The 14,652-nt window shown below is 58.5% G+C and overlaps 1 protein-coding gene across 1 annotated transcript; it reads left to right on the top strand.

Annotated features, from left to right (window-relative positions):
- The first annotated feature begins 5,896 nt into the window (after positions 1 to 5,896).
- On the top strand, positions 5,897 to 11,792 carry GAL (galanin and GMAP prepropeptide). The gene is made up of 6 exons (XM_043919439.1): positions 5,897 to 6,149; positions 6,404 to 6,484; positions 7,337 to 7,391; positions 10,102 to 10,188; positions 10,475 to 10,552; positions 11,553 to 11,792. Exons 2-6 carry the CDS (start codon positions 6,404 to 6,406, stop codon positions 11,621 to 11,623), a joined length of 372 nt encoding a protein of 123 aa, XP_043775374.1. The 5' UTR covers positions 5,897 to 6,149; the 3' UTR covers positions 11,624 to 11,792.
- The last annotated feature ends 2,860 nt before the right edge of the window (positions 11,793 to 14,652 follow it).

The raw sequence follows: 14,652 nt of genomic DNA, 5'->3' as shown, positions 1-14,652 counted from the left end.
ATGGCTGGGCTGAGGGTGGCGGGCTGATCAAGAGCTGACAGCGCCTTGAAACGCCACTGTCTCTTCCCCTGGTGACCCCAATCTTGTCCCACCCCCAGCTCCCAGCTGCTGGAGATGTACCAGCAACTCTGTAGGACTGATCTGACACCTGGGCGCGGACACTGTGGGCGCCGGTATTCCTGGAAGCCATTCCAGGCTGGGAGGGCTGGCCAGTCAGTTGTAAATGTACGTGAGATGGATCCACTCCACTGTAAGTACACCCACCACGAGCCAGAAAAATCTTCCCTCCCACCCGCACCCCAACTAAATGCAACCCCCAGTCCAACCTCCCCTGAGAACCCAGAAATGCCATCCGCCTCTCTGGCACCACTTTCCACTGGGCCATCATGGCGCAGGGAGAGATGTGGAAGGCGCGGGTCTGGGCTGACTGCTTATGTGCACATTAGTCGCTCCGTCGTGTCCCACTCTTTGCGCCCCATGGACTGTGGCCCGCCAGGCTCCTCTGTCCATAGAATTCTCCAGGCAAGAAGACTGGAGTGGGTTGCCATTCCCTCCTCCAGGGGATCTTCCTGACCCAGTGATCGAACCCAGGTCTCCTGCATTGCAGGCAGGTTCTTTACTGTCTGAGCACCGGGGAAGCTGTGCTTATAGCTTATTTCAATCTTACAAAAACGTGCCACCTTGAGAACTGTTGTCTTGGGGCCCTGCCTGAGGCTGAGCCCGCTGATCACTAGGACCAGCGTCCAATCTTCCTTCCTCTGGTTCAGAACCCTGATTTCAGTGGGCCACCAGCACTGCATATAATTACACACACCATTCCGCAGCCTTCACTGTGGCTGACGTGACTCTCGGAGGAGAGGTCCCCCAAGAACTGGTAAAGGGAGGGGGGGATCCTTTCACCCAAAGTTACCAGGCCTCTCATCCCTCTTCTTCTCCATTGTCTCTCCCTTCTTCGCAGCCAACACCCTACTAAAACCCACCGATTGTTCCCGTGGACAAAGTACACATATCGTCATACATATCATGAGTCCTTTAATGGAGACGTATGATGAGCTGAATACATACGCTCAAAAGGCCATTCGAAGAGTTATAATAACCTTCACTTCAGCCAGATCCTTAGCAAGCTATTATCTTTAGGGAGCAACTGGGATTTTTTTTTTTTTTTTTTTATGATGTCTGTGCCACTACGGGAGGTTGAGTAGGACTGGGACCCACAGAGGGGCAGGCTCAAGGGCACGACACTTGCAGGGTCAAATGAAAGCCAGGGTTAGATGGTCAAGCCATTTCCTCATTTCTTTAATAGTATTGAGACCATCGAGGGCTTCCCTGGTGGTTCAGATGATAAAGAATCTGCCTACAATACAAGAGACCCGGGTTCAATCCCTGGGTTGGGAAGGTCCCCTTGAAAAGGGAATGACTATCCACTCACTATTTTTGCCTGGAGAATTCCATGGACAGAGGAGCCTGGTGAGCTACAGTCCATGGGGTTGCAAAGAATCGGACATGACTGAGCGACCACACACACATGCACACTGAGACCATCACAGGATCAGCAGGAGGTGCCTCTTTGTCATCTTCTCTTGTTCTCAGTCCTGTCCGACTCTTTGCGACCCCATGGACTGCAGCACACCAGGCTTCCCTGTCCTTCACCATCTCCCAGAGTTTTCTCAAACTCATGTCCATTGAGTTGGTGATGCCATCCAACCATCTCATCCTCTGTCCCCTTCTCTTCCTGCCTTCAGTCTTTCCCAGCATCAGGGTCTTTCCCAATGAGTAGGCACTTCGCATCAGCTGGCTAAAGTATCTTCTCTTGTAAGCTGCCTCTGCGTGCCCCTCTTGCCAACATTAGTTCCTCACCATCATTGAAGTTGTGTATCCCCTCATTCACTTGTATTCATTAATTCATTCATTAAACATTTGCTGACTATTTTGCGTGAAACACCACATTAGTAAAGTCATTCCAACTACATATAACATTAATAGAAATCCTCCAAACAACATTTAACTTAAGTAAAAGCAGTTTGTTTCTTTCTGTAGCAAAACAAGCCTGGAAGTCAGCAGCCCAGGCTGCTTCAGAATCAGTTCCTCCAAAGTCATTACCTTCTAGTCCAAAATGGCTGCTCAGTTCCAACCCTCACATTCACATTCCAGGCAGCCGGAAGGAGGAAAGGAAAAGGACCAAAAAAGGGCTACCCATGGGATTCCTTTCACCTAGAATGTGCTGGGTGCCACCTGGCCAGTCCTGCTCACCTGTCAGGTGAGGCCCTCCGAATGTCCTTCTCATGATCATGAAGGAGTTATTTGTACAACTGTTTCTGTGCATTCGGTTCCCCATTAGATTGTAATCTCCATGAGGGCTGGGACATCTGCTGCAATCCCAGTGTGCTGCTGGGGGAAGCAGCATCTCTCCCGGGCTGGATGAGGGAGAGATGAGACCCGGTGATGGATCGCAGCCTGGGTTTTCTCTGGACTCTTCTTCCCCTTCTTGCTCATCAGACCCAGGCTAGTTTTGGTGGTGGACAGGGCTTCTAAGGGAAGATGGGCCAGCTCACAATGCAGGGGTAAAATTATGCTTTCTGCTTGATTTCCATTACTCTAATGGTGACCCATTTTGTCTGCCTCACACCAGGCTGTCTTCAAGATGACAAGCAGACAGCGTCCCACTGGGTCACTGCTGAGTTCACAGAGCCCATTACCATGCTGGCCGTGGGGCCCGGCACAGCCTGTGCCCGGAAGCCGGCGCCTGCCATCTGGGGGTGCAGTCCTCCTCTGTCTGAAAGCATCTGCTGGTCCCGGGGAGTCAGAGCACCCCTCCTCACTTCTGCCTCGCTGTGTCTGCGTGCTTCTGGTGCCCACCCAACTCTTCCTGGCCGGGGTCACCGGGCACACCCAGGATTTGTACAGTCCTCTCACCAGAAGCAGTGACAGTGGGTGTCTTCCCTAGGTGGAATCACTGACAGAGCGGGGACCCATGATTGCATAGAGCACGTGTCTAATTATTTAATGTAGACTTGCTAAGAGCTTCCCAGGTGGCTCAGTGGGTAAAGAATCCACCTGCAATGCAAGAGACGCAAGAGTTGCGGGTTCGATTCTGGGTTGGGAAGATCTCCTGGAGGAGGGCGTGACAGCCCACTCCAGTATTCTTGCCTGGACAATCTCATGGACAGAGGAGCCTGGCGGGCTACAGTCCATGGGGTCACAAAGAGTTGGACATGACTGAAGTGACTGAGTATACACGCAGCCTTCTAAGTGGATTCATAACACATGTAAAGACTGCTTATGATATTCCCTGAGACACGTGGAAAAAAGTGACCAGAGGGCAGGTTTTTGGTTTTTTGAAATGTTCTCGCTGTATCTTCCAGTGCCCCTGCTCTTTGCCCTGGCCGCGTGCAAGCTAAGTGCTTAAGTTGTGTCTGATTCTTTGTGACCCAGAAGACTTGTAGCCCTCAAGGCTCCTCTGTCTGTGGGATTCTCTAGGCAAGAATACTGGAGTGGGTTGCCATGCCCTCCTCCAGAGCCGGGGCCCAAGCATGCATCAGGGTTTGGCTTCCAGGAAGCTCTGGGGGCTGCTGGCAGGGTAAAAAAGTCTGACAGCCCCTCTGAAGTGCATCACCAACAGGGGCTCACTCGTGTCTTGCTTGTCTGGGGGGCCACCTTCTCCCACTTAGGGACCTGGATGCTGGCTCTGTGGCCAGAGCATTCTGGACCCCAGGACTTCTGTTTAGAACTTCTGCTTCTTCAGACAGACGAAGAGGTTCCTTAACAAAGTAAATTGAGAGCGGAAGGGTCCTCAAGCTCTTGTCGATGGTAAGATTAGCTGAACATGGAATCCAGGAGAAGGCTGATATTAACCACTTGTCTGGTGCACCGGGATGCATTTGTTCTCGGAAGAAAAGCCAGTATTATGAGTGACACGTGACTCTCCTGCTAAAGCAGTCATTGTAGAGAAGTGGTGGCATTTCTCAGGTAGCTGGTGGCACCCCTGTCCGCGCCCCTGCCTGCTCCCCAATCTGTCTGATGAGAGGGCACCCCATTCTTCTCCGGCGAGTCGCAGAAAGTTGCTCTCGGCTCTTCTGCATCTCAGCCGTCCATCTGCCCACTGCTACACACTGGGTTGACCAGGGGCTTCCGAAATCAGTCTGTGATTCCACTTAGGACTGCACCTTACTCCCCTCCCACCCCAGGCTGCCAAAATAGGAGTGACTGGAAGTCAGCTGCGCCCTGGAGAACACACCCCATCTTTCCCTATTGCCCTCATCTCAGCCAGGAGTGTCCCCGAGACCACTCACCAAGCCAGGTGCCCCCTGCGTCACCCCCCACTCTCCAGTAAGCCAGGGTGGGCACTCAGCACCCCAGCTTAGGGCTTTGCTCCTTCCTAACCAGCCAGCTGGCCTGGACTGGAGGCCTCAGGTGCCCTGCGTCCTTTTTCATCCCTGCAGAAGCAAATGGCTCCCCCAGAGGTGGCCCGAGCTTTCAGTACTAAGGTTCATGGGACTAAATGTAGGTGACACATAGGGTATCATCATCATGATTCTCTGTCCTGAATCCTGTTCACTCCAGAGTCCTCAATTAAGTCAATCAACCTAACATTCAGCTGGGCAGGTGGGGACACGGCTGCACCCTCCTGGCAACCGGCTCGGTCACCGGCTGGCACAGGGGCCCCTCTGTCTGCCTCTGTCAGCCGCCGCTGAGGGCTTTAGAGGCCAGTAGTGTCCAGCCAGGTGGGAGCGGGGCCCAGGCAAATTTTCTCCTGATGGCTTCGTCCCTCCTCAGAAGCCTGGAGGTGCCCCTCCTGTGGGTCCCCAGCTGTCTTTGCAAGCGAGGGCTGGCCCAAGCTCAGGCGCATCCTGCAGTGAGCCACGGATGGCCTTGTTCCCAGGCGACTCTTTGGCGGCCTGTCCAGGGCAGCCTCACCCAGCTGTCGGCCGCCGGCCCACCCAGCCCTTGGCCACCTCTGGGAACCTCGGCGGGTCTGGTTCCAGACTCCCACCCCACCCAGGCCCTCAAAGGCTCAGCCACTACCTGACCCTGCTCCCAAGAGCTCTGCGTTGTCCTGAAGGGCTGCGGGTACCCCTTCAGGCCCGCAGCGCAGTGGGATGGGGAGGCGGGGCGCCCTCAGCTCTAAGGCCTGAGAGCCCCCCAGACCCACAGCCTGAGTGCGCTTGCGGATCCTCCTCCCTTTAGAAAAAGAGGAGGGGCTTGCAGGTGGAGCTAGTGGTAAAGAACCCACTTGCCAAGGCGAGAGGCGGGTTCGATCCCTGGGCTGGGAAGATCCCCTGGAGAAGAGAGTGGCTACCCACTCCAGTCTTCTTGCCTGGGAAATCCCACGGACAGAGGAGCGTGGGGGGCTACAGTCCATGGGGTCGCAGAGTCAGACACGACTGAGCGACTTAGCACAGCCCAGAAGGGGGACCAGGGTCCCGGTAGGGAGGGCCAGCGGGCACGGGAGGAGGAAGCCGGGCAGGCTGCGGGCTGCTGTCCCCCCGACCCCTACGGGTGGTTCCCGAGGCTGAACCCGTAATCCAGTCGCTGCAACAGTGTACGGGGGCACAGCGTGCGGGGTCGGCGGTGCCCAGGACCCCGCGACCGCGCCCAGCTCAGAGGGAGGGTCTCCGGCTGCGGAGTCCCCTGCTCAGGGGGCGCTGCGCCTGGCCCGGGGGTCGCGCTAACAGGCGTGGGGTCTCCGCCGCGGGCTGGGGGTTCTCCATTCGCGGCGATGGGGGCTCTTTCGCCGGGTGCGGGGGGCTTCTCGCCGTCCCCGCCAGCCCCACCCGCAAGGCAGGACCACCGCGCGCCCCTCCCGCCCCGCGGGCGCTCCGAGGGCCCCCCGGGACTGAGTTCCGGTCACTCCCGCCCACTCGGGCCGGCGAGGGCGCGGGAGGCGGGAGCGGAGCCCGTGACGCGGCGGAGCGGCTCCCGGATGCACCGCATAAATAGCGGCGGCGGCGGCGGCTCCCGGCGCGGACACGTCGAGGGAGCCCGGCCGCCCTGCGCTTCCAGCCTCTGCGTCCCCGAGGCCGCGCCATGCGGTGAGCGTCCCCGGCCCTGCCCCACCCGACTCGACGGACGCGCGGCCCCGCCGACACCCCAGGACCTGTAGACACCCCAGGACCCGCAGACATCCCCCGACCCTCCGGGCCCCGCTCAAGGTACCGCGCCCCCGAGCTCACCCCACTTTTTCCTCCGCGTTCCCCTCTCCACAGCGCCCGCCTGCCGGTGGACCTTCCCCGGGGCCGGCGCGTCGCCTCCTCCCCTGGCCGGGCTCTCTCCTGGGCACCCTGGCTCCTGGCTGCCCCTCCCGCACCTGCAGGGGTGGGTGGGGGTCCCGAGCCCCGCCCGACGTGCGCCCTGGGGAGGGAGGCCGGTCTCCCCCCGCCGCCGCCCACCGCCCCTTCCCTTGCAGATGCCCAGAGGTTCCGTCCTCCTGCTCGCCTCCCTGCTCCTCGCCGCGGCCCTTTCAGCCACCCTGGGCCTCGGGTCACCGGTAAGCGCAGGGCGGGGGCAAACGCCCCCCAAGCCGAGTCTCCTTCTCGGCAAAGGGGGGCGACCTCATCAGAACCAGACCGGGGGTGGGAGTGCTGGGAACAGAGAGAGCCATCGATTTTGCCTCCGGGTGGGAGGGGGTGTGGGCGCGTCGGAAGGCTGGGGAGTGGGGAGGGGGGCGGGCGCGGCGGGGAGGGGCCAGTCCTCAGAGCAGATCGGGGCGGGGCGGGGGTTTCCGAGGAGATGCTCCAGACAGCCGCCTCTCCCAGAACAAAGAGCCCCTGGCTGTGGGCCACTAAATGTGGACCCTGCGAACCCGGAGGTTAGCGCCTCAGACTAGTGAGGGGCGAACACCATTTGGTTAAGTTCAGTAGAGCGTCAGTTACCCCGTTTGCCAACTGGTTTTATCAACACGTGTCTTCAGCATCATTTAAAAGCCAGTGGGTGCACTGAGTCTGTAACTCCAAAGGAATTCTTTGCTAACGCAGGTAGTGCTGTTTTCCTGGAGAGCATAGCTTACTGGGGTGCAAGTCTGGAATGTCTTGCAGTTTCCCAGAGTACACGCATTATTCTAATTCCTGTATCCTGCCTGGAAAGTCTGGGTGAATTTCACTTAATGTCTTTCTAATTTCATTTAAAGCTCTTGCTTTAACAGTTTGCATCTCTTAGCTTGTTCTATGAGAGTCAAGTGTCTTCGTCATTGAAGCCGGGTGGCTAGTTGAAGTAGATGCTAACTTCACAGGCTGCCATGGTGGCTCATAGGATCAGAAGCTGCCGCTGGGGGCTTCTTTGAGCCTTCACAGGCTGTACCAGGCAGGATGCTTGCCCTCTGACCCCTGCCCTCCCGTTTAAGGTGAAGGAGAAGAGAGGCTGGACCCTGAACAGCGCCGGCTACCTTCTCGGACCACGTGAGTGAGGCCGGGCTGGCATCTCCGGCAAATTTGCCCTGGTTGAGCTGGCTGCGGCCTTGGTGCTGACCCTGCTCTTCCTGAAATGTGGGGGTCGCCCGTCATTGCTCTGAGCCCTTGATATTCCACTGTGAGTCAGATAAAGGGACGCAGGGGAGTTTTCCCTGAGACTTTGAGGCAGGGTGGGTTTCTCTGTAGGTTTCACTGAAGGGATAGACCCAGGCCCTTCCGAGGCCTCGCCTTCCTCTGGGATTCCCAGCCTCAGCCCCTGTTCAGGCCTCCCCGGGTGAGCATTTCAGAAGGCAGACACTCCTTGGGGCTCTGTTCTGGGCCCTCTCTCGGGTCCCTCTGTCTCTCCCTGGACGCTCCATCCATTCCTTGACCTGAAGAGGCCAAGACTGAATGTCGAGGGTTCTCTTTCTGCTCCGAATCTGTTCCTGGAGCCATCCTGCGGGGTGACTGACCCTCAGGCTCTTGTCTTTGATGTGAATTGTCTGCACTTGGTGTGAGTAATTTGACTCCGTTCAGGATGCAGAGACTCCAGTGGGAGTAAACCCGTGGGGGCCTTCAGAGACCCCCAGTTCGACTGCTGCGTTTACGGGCAAGCGCACGGACCCCGGGGCTCAGTGACTGGCTCGCTGCCGTGGAATTCCTCAGTGGGCGTAGGAAGCGGCAGAGGTGGGAAGTGGCTTGCCTCCAGGCGCTCAAGGGGACACTCCGGACCCCTCGCCCACCCGCCCTCACTCCGCTTCCTGCAAGTCCCCTGTCTTCAGTGATCCCTTCAGGCTTTGTCCTCAAGGAGGGGTGAGGGGAGACCTTTCACTTCCCATCCCAGCCCGCCCCTACTTTCAGATTTGCAGGCATGGTTTCGTTGGGGACAGCCATCAGCCTTGAAGAAAATCCTCTTGTTTATTTCCTGTTTTCCCACAGGAAAGGAGGCAAAGAGCAGATAGCTCATGTCCCAATCCTTCCAGAGTCATTGGGAAGAGACGTCCCCATTTAAGTGGCCCTGGGAAGCTGCTTTTAGTTTTTAACCCCCGAGTTTAAGTACAGACGCTTCTTCCACTGCACGTGGTTGGTTATCTGATCACCTACAGGGTCCCTGAGAGCTGGGCTTTGAGAAACACAGAGACAGAAATAAAAACAGGATGGGGCCACAGGCAGGGTCCCCTGGGCATCTCTGGTCTCGGAACAGAAGCAGCGGCCAGTCCCCAGGGGTCTGGGCACTGTGGGTGGAGTGGTCTTGCCTGCAGGGCACCGACTCATGAGTTTTCCTGAGCCCTCTGCAGCCCGGAGTCCCTTCCTCCCAAGAAAGCCCGTCATCTCTGGTGCTTCTGGCCCCAAAGAAAGGAGGAGCCTGTGTTGAAAATGTATTTATCAAGGGCATCTGGGGACTCCCCTGGTTGTCCGGTGGTTAGGACGCCACGCCTTCACTGCCGGTGCCCTGGGTTTGGTCCCTGGCTGAGGAGCTAACATCCCACAAGCCAGAAAATCCTGAGTCAGAAAACAAGCTGTTTTTCACCATCAAGTCGGATCAGCAGAAGCTGTCCACCTAGACTAGCTGTTTGTCAGAATCCCTTACGATGTCACACGGTGCTCCCGGCTTCTGTTGTCAGCGTAGAAAACGGCAACAGGAGACTGTGCTTGCTGCCGAGGACGGTCTGAGCCTGGAGGCAGCCAGCGGCCTCCTGAAGCACTGCGTGCTTGTCATCCCTCCACGCTGAAGGCCGAGGACTCTGCCTGTGGGAAGATGAATCAGTTCGCTCTTGCCCAGGCTTCGAGGCGATCTGGCGCATCAGGCCCGGCAGCCAGAAACCATGGGCCAGGTGTTCTCCTTTATCCCGAAGAGCCCCAGGTCAGGTCCTTCCCTTCACTGCAGGCCGCTTGGCGCAGAGTCCTCATTCATTCTTTCCAGTTCTTTTTATTGTACTTTATCTTTTTGGCCACACTCTGCAGTTGATGAGATCTGAGTTCCCCGACCAGGGATTGAACCCGGGCTTTCAGCCGTGAAACTGCAAAGTCCTAACCGCTGGCCTACCAGGGAACTCCGTCCAGTACTTTCTTAGGGGATCTCTCTGCTTGCAATCTCCATTCCCACTTTTCACTCCAGCCAGTGTGCATGCATGTGCACACTCACCCACATGTAGACACACGCACACACACACGCATACACTCCACCTCCCTCCCTCCTTCTCGCCCGCTCCCTCCTCCTCCTCCTCCTCCCTCTCTCTCTCCCTGGCTCCAGTCCGTCTCCTCACAGCAGCCAGTGGTCTTAGTGAGATAAAGTCTGCTTTCATCAGAAGGGCAAAGCCTGTGGCTCCCCCTGCCCCTGTTTTCAGGGACATAGGACCCCAGCCCCTGTCCTCTGCCTGGGAGGCACCCAGTTCAAGTGCCAGCCCCCCCGGGGTGCCGTCGGCACACCCCCGCTGACCAGGCCCGGAGCCCGTGCCCTCCACTAGCCACATGCTGGCCCCCCCTGGACCGGCGGCTCCCCCCGCTCTGAGGGCCCGCTGCCCCTGGGTGAAAGCGGTGCCCTGGCGCTGGCGCGAGTCCCCTCCTCTGGTTCCCGGAGAACAGCCCCCCCTCTGCCCCGGCGCCCCTGGCTGGCTCGGTTTGTGCAGTCTGGTTGTGTTGCGTGGGGGTGGAACGCAGCCGCATGTCCTGTCGTGGCGACAACTCTCAGGGGCCTTCCTCTCTGACTTGCCGACAGATGCCATCAACAACCACAGGTCACTTCTTGACAAGCATGGCCTCGCCGGCAAGCGGGAGCTCAAGCCTGAAGACGAAGCCAGGCCAGGTGAGAGGACTTTGATCCCAGGGCACGCAGGGCACCGGGGGTATTGGTCTCCTGCCACCCTGGGTCCACAGCCGAGCCTGAGCTGGGCCCAGCAAGATCTGTCAGCCGCCAGAACGAGGTGCCCCAAACCTGAGAGTGAGATCCTGGGGCGGCCGCGGGGTCTCAGGGCCTCCCCTGCGCTGAATCGGGCTCTGGGAGGGAGGGAGGGGCGTCCTGGTGATGCCCCCAGGTGCCCAGGTCTAGGACGGGCACCACGGTTGTCAACACTGCCCCCTCTGGTTTCCAGAAAGCTTTGACAGACCGCTGGCAGAGAACGACGTCGTGCGCACGATATTCGAGTTTCTGACTTTCTTGCATCTCAAAGGTACGTGAAGTACCACCAAGGGGAAACCCCACCTCTTGGAAGCCTGTGGAGAAAGGATTCCATGGCCTTCTCCCGGGGAGGAGCCAGGTCCACCTCACACCTGGTCACGCTGGCGGAGGGGTGACAAGGCCAGGGCTGGGACCAGCCGCAGGGGGGCCCGGTCCATTCGCGCTGCCGACCCAGACTCCTGGACGTGGCCCTCCCCGTGGGGCCGCAGTCACTGACACGGCCAGGCTCTCTGCAGACCGCCTGGAGCCCAGGGTCCTGGTTGCACTTTCACCCCCTGCAGTCTCCTGGGGGGCAGGCTGCGTTTGACCCCCACAGCTCTGCGGCCTGGGATCTAGGCTCGTCCGTGGACACTGCAGACGAGGCGGCCTCCCCGTGGCCCATCCGACCTCAGCACGTCTGTGCGCCTGACTGCCGCTCATGCCCCAGTGAGAGTCTGGCCTTAATCAAAGCCGCCCTGTGGAAGGGACTCTGAGAGGTCCCCGCCGGGAGGTGGCCTGGGGACACAGCGGGACGCGGGCCACTCCGAGGCTCCAAGGGAGACACCAGGGTTGTCACAGTTTTGTCTGGTTGGAAGAGTGAAGACGATTTCTGGGTTTGGTCTTGATCCACTTGCTCTCAGGCTCCACAGCCTTTAGTGGGGGGCTTAGCGGGGGAGGAGTTGGGGGGAGATTTAAGCTTGCGGCTTTCCCTCAGAACCATCCATGGGCAGCGGGACTGTGGGAGAAGGACTTAGAAACCTCAGAAACAAGAGCCCAGTGGAGCCTCTGGGGAGACCTCTGTGGAGAAAAGTGGTGACTTCTCCAGCAAGGGCAGACTGACACTTACGGGTTTATCTGTTCTGTTTGGAATGTTGCAACGCGGAACTCCTTTCCTTAGGGGACACTGATTTTTATCACCTAAATGCATACCCAGTGTGGGGGTTAAGTGTGACGCGTGCCTGATTCTGGGGTTGATGCGGGGGAATCTGTGAGTGTGGCCCTTCCACCTGCAGACGCTGGGGCCCTGGAGCGCCTGCCTGGTCTCCCCACGGCAGAGTCCGCAGAAGACGCCGAGCAGTCCTGAGCAGGCTCCCGGGGTGTCGGGCTCCCTGTTGACGTTCGCGGTCGTGCTCGAAGAGGATGCCCATCATGTGGCAACCACCCCGTCCCCGCTGCCCTGAAGCTGTGTCCTTACCATTTCAGATTTTTCCCCCTTGGTCATAAGTTTGAGTGGCAAAATAAAAAAAAAACAACAGCAATGGCTTGTGATTATCATTTTCTTCCAGGTGTCTGTCTTGTCACCACGGCCACCAGTGTGTTTTTAAAGGGTGATGGTTGTTTATAATCACGGGTATTAGATAAAACCTTTACCCTCAAATTCCACCATCTAGAGTATCTCTGAGACACCTATTCTTTTTTTTTTTTTCATTTATTTTTATTAGTTGGAGGCTAGTTACTTTACAGTATTGTGGTGGTTTTTGCCGTACACTGACATGGATCAGCCATGGGTGTACACGTGCTCCCCATCCTGAACCCCCTCCCCCCTCCCTCCCCGTCCCGTCCCTCGGGGTCCTCCCAGGGGTCCTCCCAGGGCACCAGCCCCGAGCACTCGTGAGACACCTATTCTTGTCACTCATGTTTGGGGAACAAAGTTGTCTTAATGTGAAGCTGAGTCAAAGGTAACTATGAAGCTAAGTTTGTTTCTGAGACAGAACCACAGGCAGACGGAACCCTGGCCTCATGGAGCTGATACGGGGAGATGGGGGGAAACGGCCTAAAGCAACCCTGAACTTGAGGGATGAGGAGTGAAGTGAAGGTGGATGTGAGGGGCTCGTGAAGGTGAAGCGTGGTGAGGAACAGCAGCGCGGGGGCCACGGTGAGGTGGGGATTAACACAGAGCATTAAACATGTGGCTGGGTTAGGAGGTAACTGTCAGAAAGACTAACTTTCCTTTGGATCAGGGATGTGCTGGGTTAATGCTGAGTTAAGGACAGCACATGGGGACTAAGGGTAGAAACCTTGGTCTTCCTACTGAAGACCTAGAAAGGAAACAGGTGAGACGAGAAGCCAGACAGTCGTTCAGTGACGGCTCGTGGGCTCTTTCTCAGGAGCCCGAGCAGACCTGAGGAGGAAGCGGGGTGGTCTTCCCGCGATCTCCGCCCCAGCAGCGCCTCTCACCCCTGGGGCCCAGGTGCCCCACAGACCGCTGAGTCAGTCCGGTGCCCACCGTGTCCCCATGCTCCCCAGGTGACTGCAGTACGCGGCCAAGTGTGGCGCTGACCACCCGCTTCCAGGACGAAGTAGACACTGGTTGGTTCTCCGAGGCCCGCTGGTGGGAGCGCAGCCGGCCTCCTCTCCTTGTGACTCAGAACTCTCCCTCCCACCCCCCGCCACTCTTCCTCCTGGCACGAGCCCCGCGCACGCCCGGGTGGGCCATCCCCGCTCAGGCTGCAGGAGCGCCCCCCGCGGTCCCACGGACGCCAGGCCGTCCGCCTCCCGCCCTCACCGTCCTCAGCTTCCTCTTCTGTGTTGCTCTAATTCCCCCAGACTCGCGGGGGCCCCAGCATCCCCAGAAGCCCTGTCAGAGTTGGGGGGCCAGGCCCCTGCCCAGAGCGCTGACTCAGGAGGACCAGATGCGCAGAGCCTGAACGCCTCACAAGCGCCCGGCATCGGCGGCTGGCGGGGACCACACATCCCTCATTCACGCTGCCCCCGCACCCGCCTGCAGGCTGCCCGCCCTGCCTCTGGCCGTGCCCCCTTCCCTCCACACTGGGCACCACCCGGCCTGCTCTGCTGGCCTCCTTGTGCCCGAGCCCCGGATCCTGCCAGCTGCAGCCCCTGGCCCAGTCTCTCTCACCTAGAACCTCTGCACGCCTCCCTATCGGTGCCTGGTGAACCCCTACACATCCCGCACGGTCCCGCTCTCTGGTGGCCTCCTCCAGGACGCCTTCCTGGTCATCCTCCCCGAGCAGGGCTGTGTGCAGGCCCAGCGAGTGTGGCGCTGCCCCGGTCGGAGTTCTGTCTGCGGCCGTCTCTCCTCAGCACGCTGGAACTGCCTCAGGAAACCACCCTTGCCAGAGGAGCAGAGGTGAGCCGGGGCCACGCCCTGGCTCGCAGCATCTCACCCGGCGGGCAGAAGAGCCTCTCGGGCCTCGGTGCAGGTGCAGCCGTGTGGGCTCCGGACGAGCTCTGCGACCTCAGCCCCTCCGCCCCACCTGCTCCAAACCTCTTCCTCCGTCTAGGTGTAAATGGAGTGGGAGAGACGGTGGCAGCAAGAGGCGAGGGGTGGGGAGTGGCTGTGTGCCATCTGCTGGTCACAAGCGATGGCCCTGCTCGGAGGAAGGCTGTGGAGGAGACGCTTCACTTCCCGGAGAGAACGTGACTGGAGCTGGCCATGGCCATGCCCGGTAAATCAGTTGCCAATCATGGCCAGTATTTCCAAGGAGAAGAGTTCACCAGACCCCAGAGGAAGTGGAGAATTTACAGACAGACCTGAGAGCCACCCAGGGGCTCAGCTGAGAGGTGGAAGAGGAGAGCGTGGGGAGATTTTCCGCGAGGCTGTCTGTCCCGCCAGGAACGGTCATGAACGCTGAGGGCTGCAATCCAAGGCCAAGGACAGAGGGCCTCCCCGCCATCTGCACAGAGCCACGCTGCTCGGCCGCACTTGGCATGGAGTGAGGTGGCCGAGAGGGAGACCAGGCTGAGGAAGGGCGAGCCTGCCTCCCTGGGGAGCTCCTCCAGGAGGGAGGAGAAAGCGGAGGAGAAGGTGATGCCTGAGAGGAGGGGAGAGAGGTACTGGGGGGCTAAGGCAGGCCTCGGGGTAGGGTGGTGAAGTCTCAGAAAGATGACAAGAATCGCAGCTCATAACGTTCTAACATACAACTCAACTTTTGTTTTTAACACATTGCAAAAAAGAGAGATACACTACCGGTCCATTTTAAAGTCTGTATTTAACCCTATTTTATCTGTGGTAACAACAAAGAAGGCTCTAGAAAGCAGAAAGCTTGACCACCTCTGATCTAAGCTTAAAATGTGATGTTTGCTGACTTGCGCTTTTGAAAGTAGGTGTATTTTCTCTCATTCCCCTGTCAGTACAGTGAAAAGCCCTGGACA

The sequence above is a fragment of the Cervus elaphus genome, chromosome 2 (genome assembly GCF_910594005.1).
Source record: "Cervus elaphus chromosome 2, mCerEla1.1, whole genome shotgun sequence".
NCBI lineage: Eukaryota > Metazoa > Chordata > Mammalia > Artiodactyla > Cervidae > Cervus > Cervus elaphus.
The sequence above is the reverse complement of the archived record's forward strand: the minus strand, read 5'-3'. Positions and strand labels throughout refer to the sequence as shown.

Coding starts and splice junctions, on each gene's coding strand:
- GAL (XM_043919439.1), top strand. CDS start 6,404: ATGCCCAGAGGTTCCGTCCTCCTGCTCGCCTCCCTGCTCCTCGCCGCG. Junction 6,485..7,336: donor CCCTGGGCCTCGGGTCACCG/GTAAGCGCAGGG, acceptor CTCCCGTTTAAG/GTGAAGGAGAAGAGAGGCTG. Junction 10,189..10,474: donor TGAAGACGAAGCCAGGCCAG/GTGAGAGGACTT, acceptor TCTGGTTTCCAG/AAAGCTTTGACAGACCGCTG.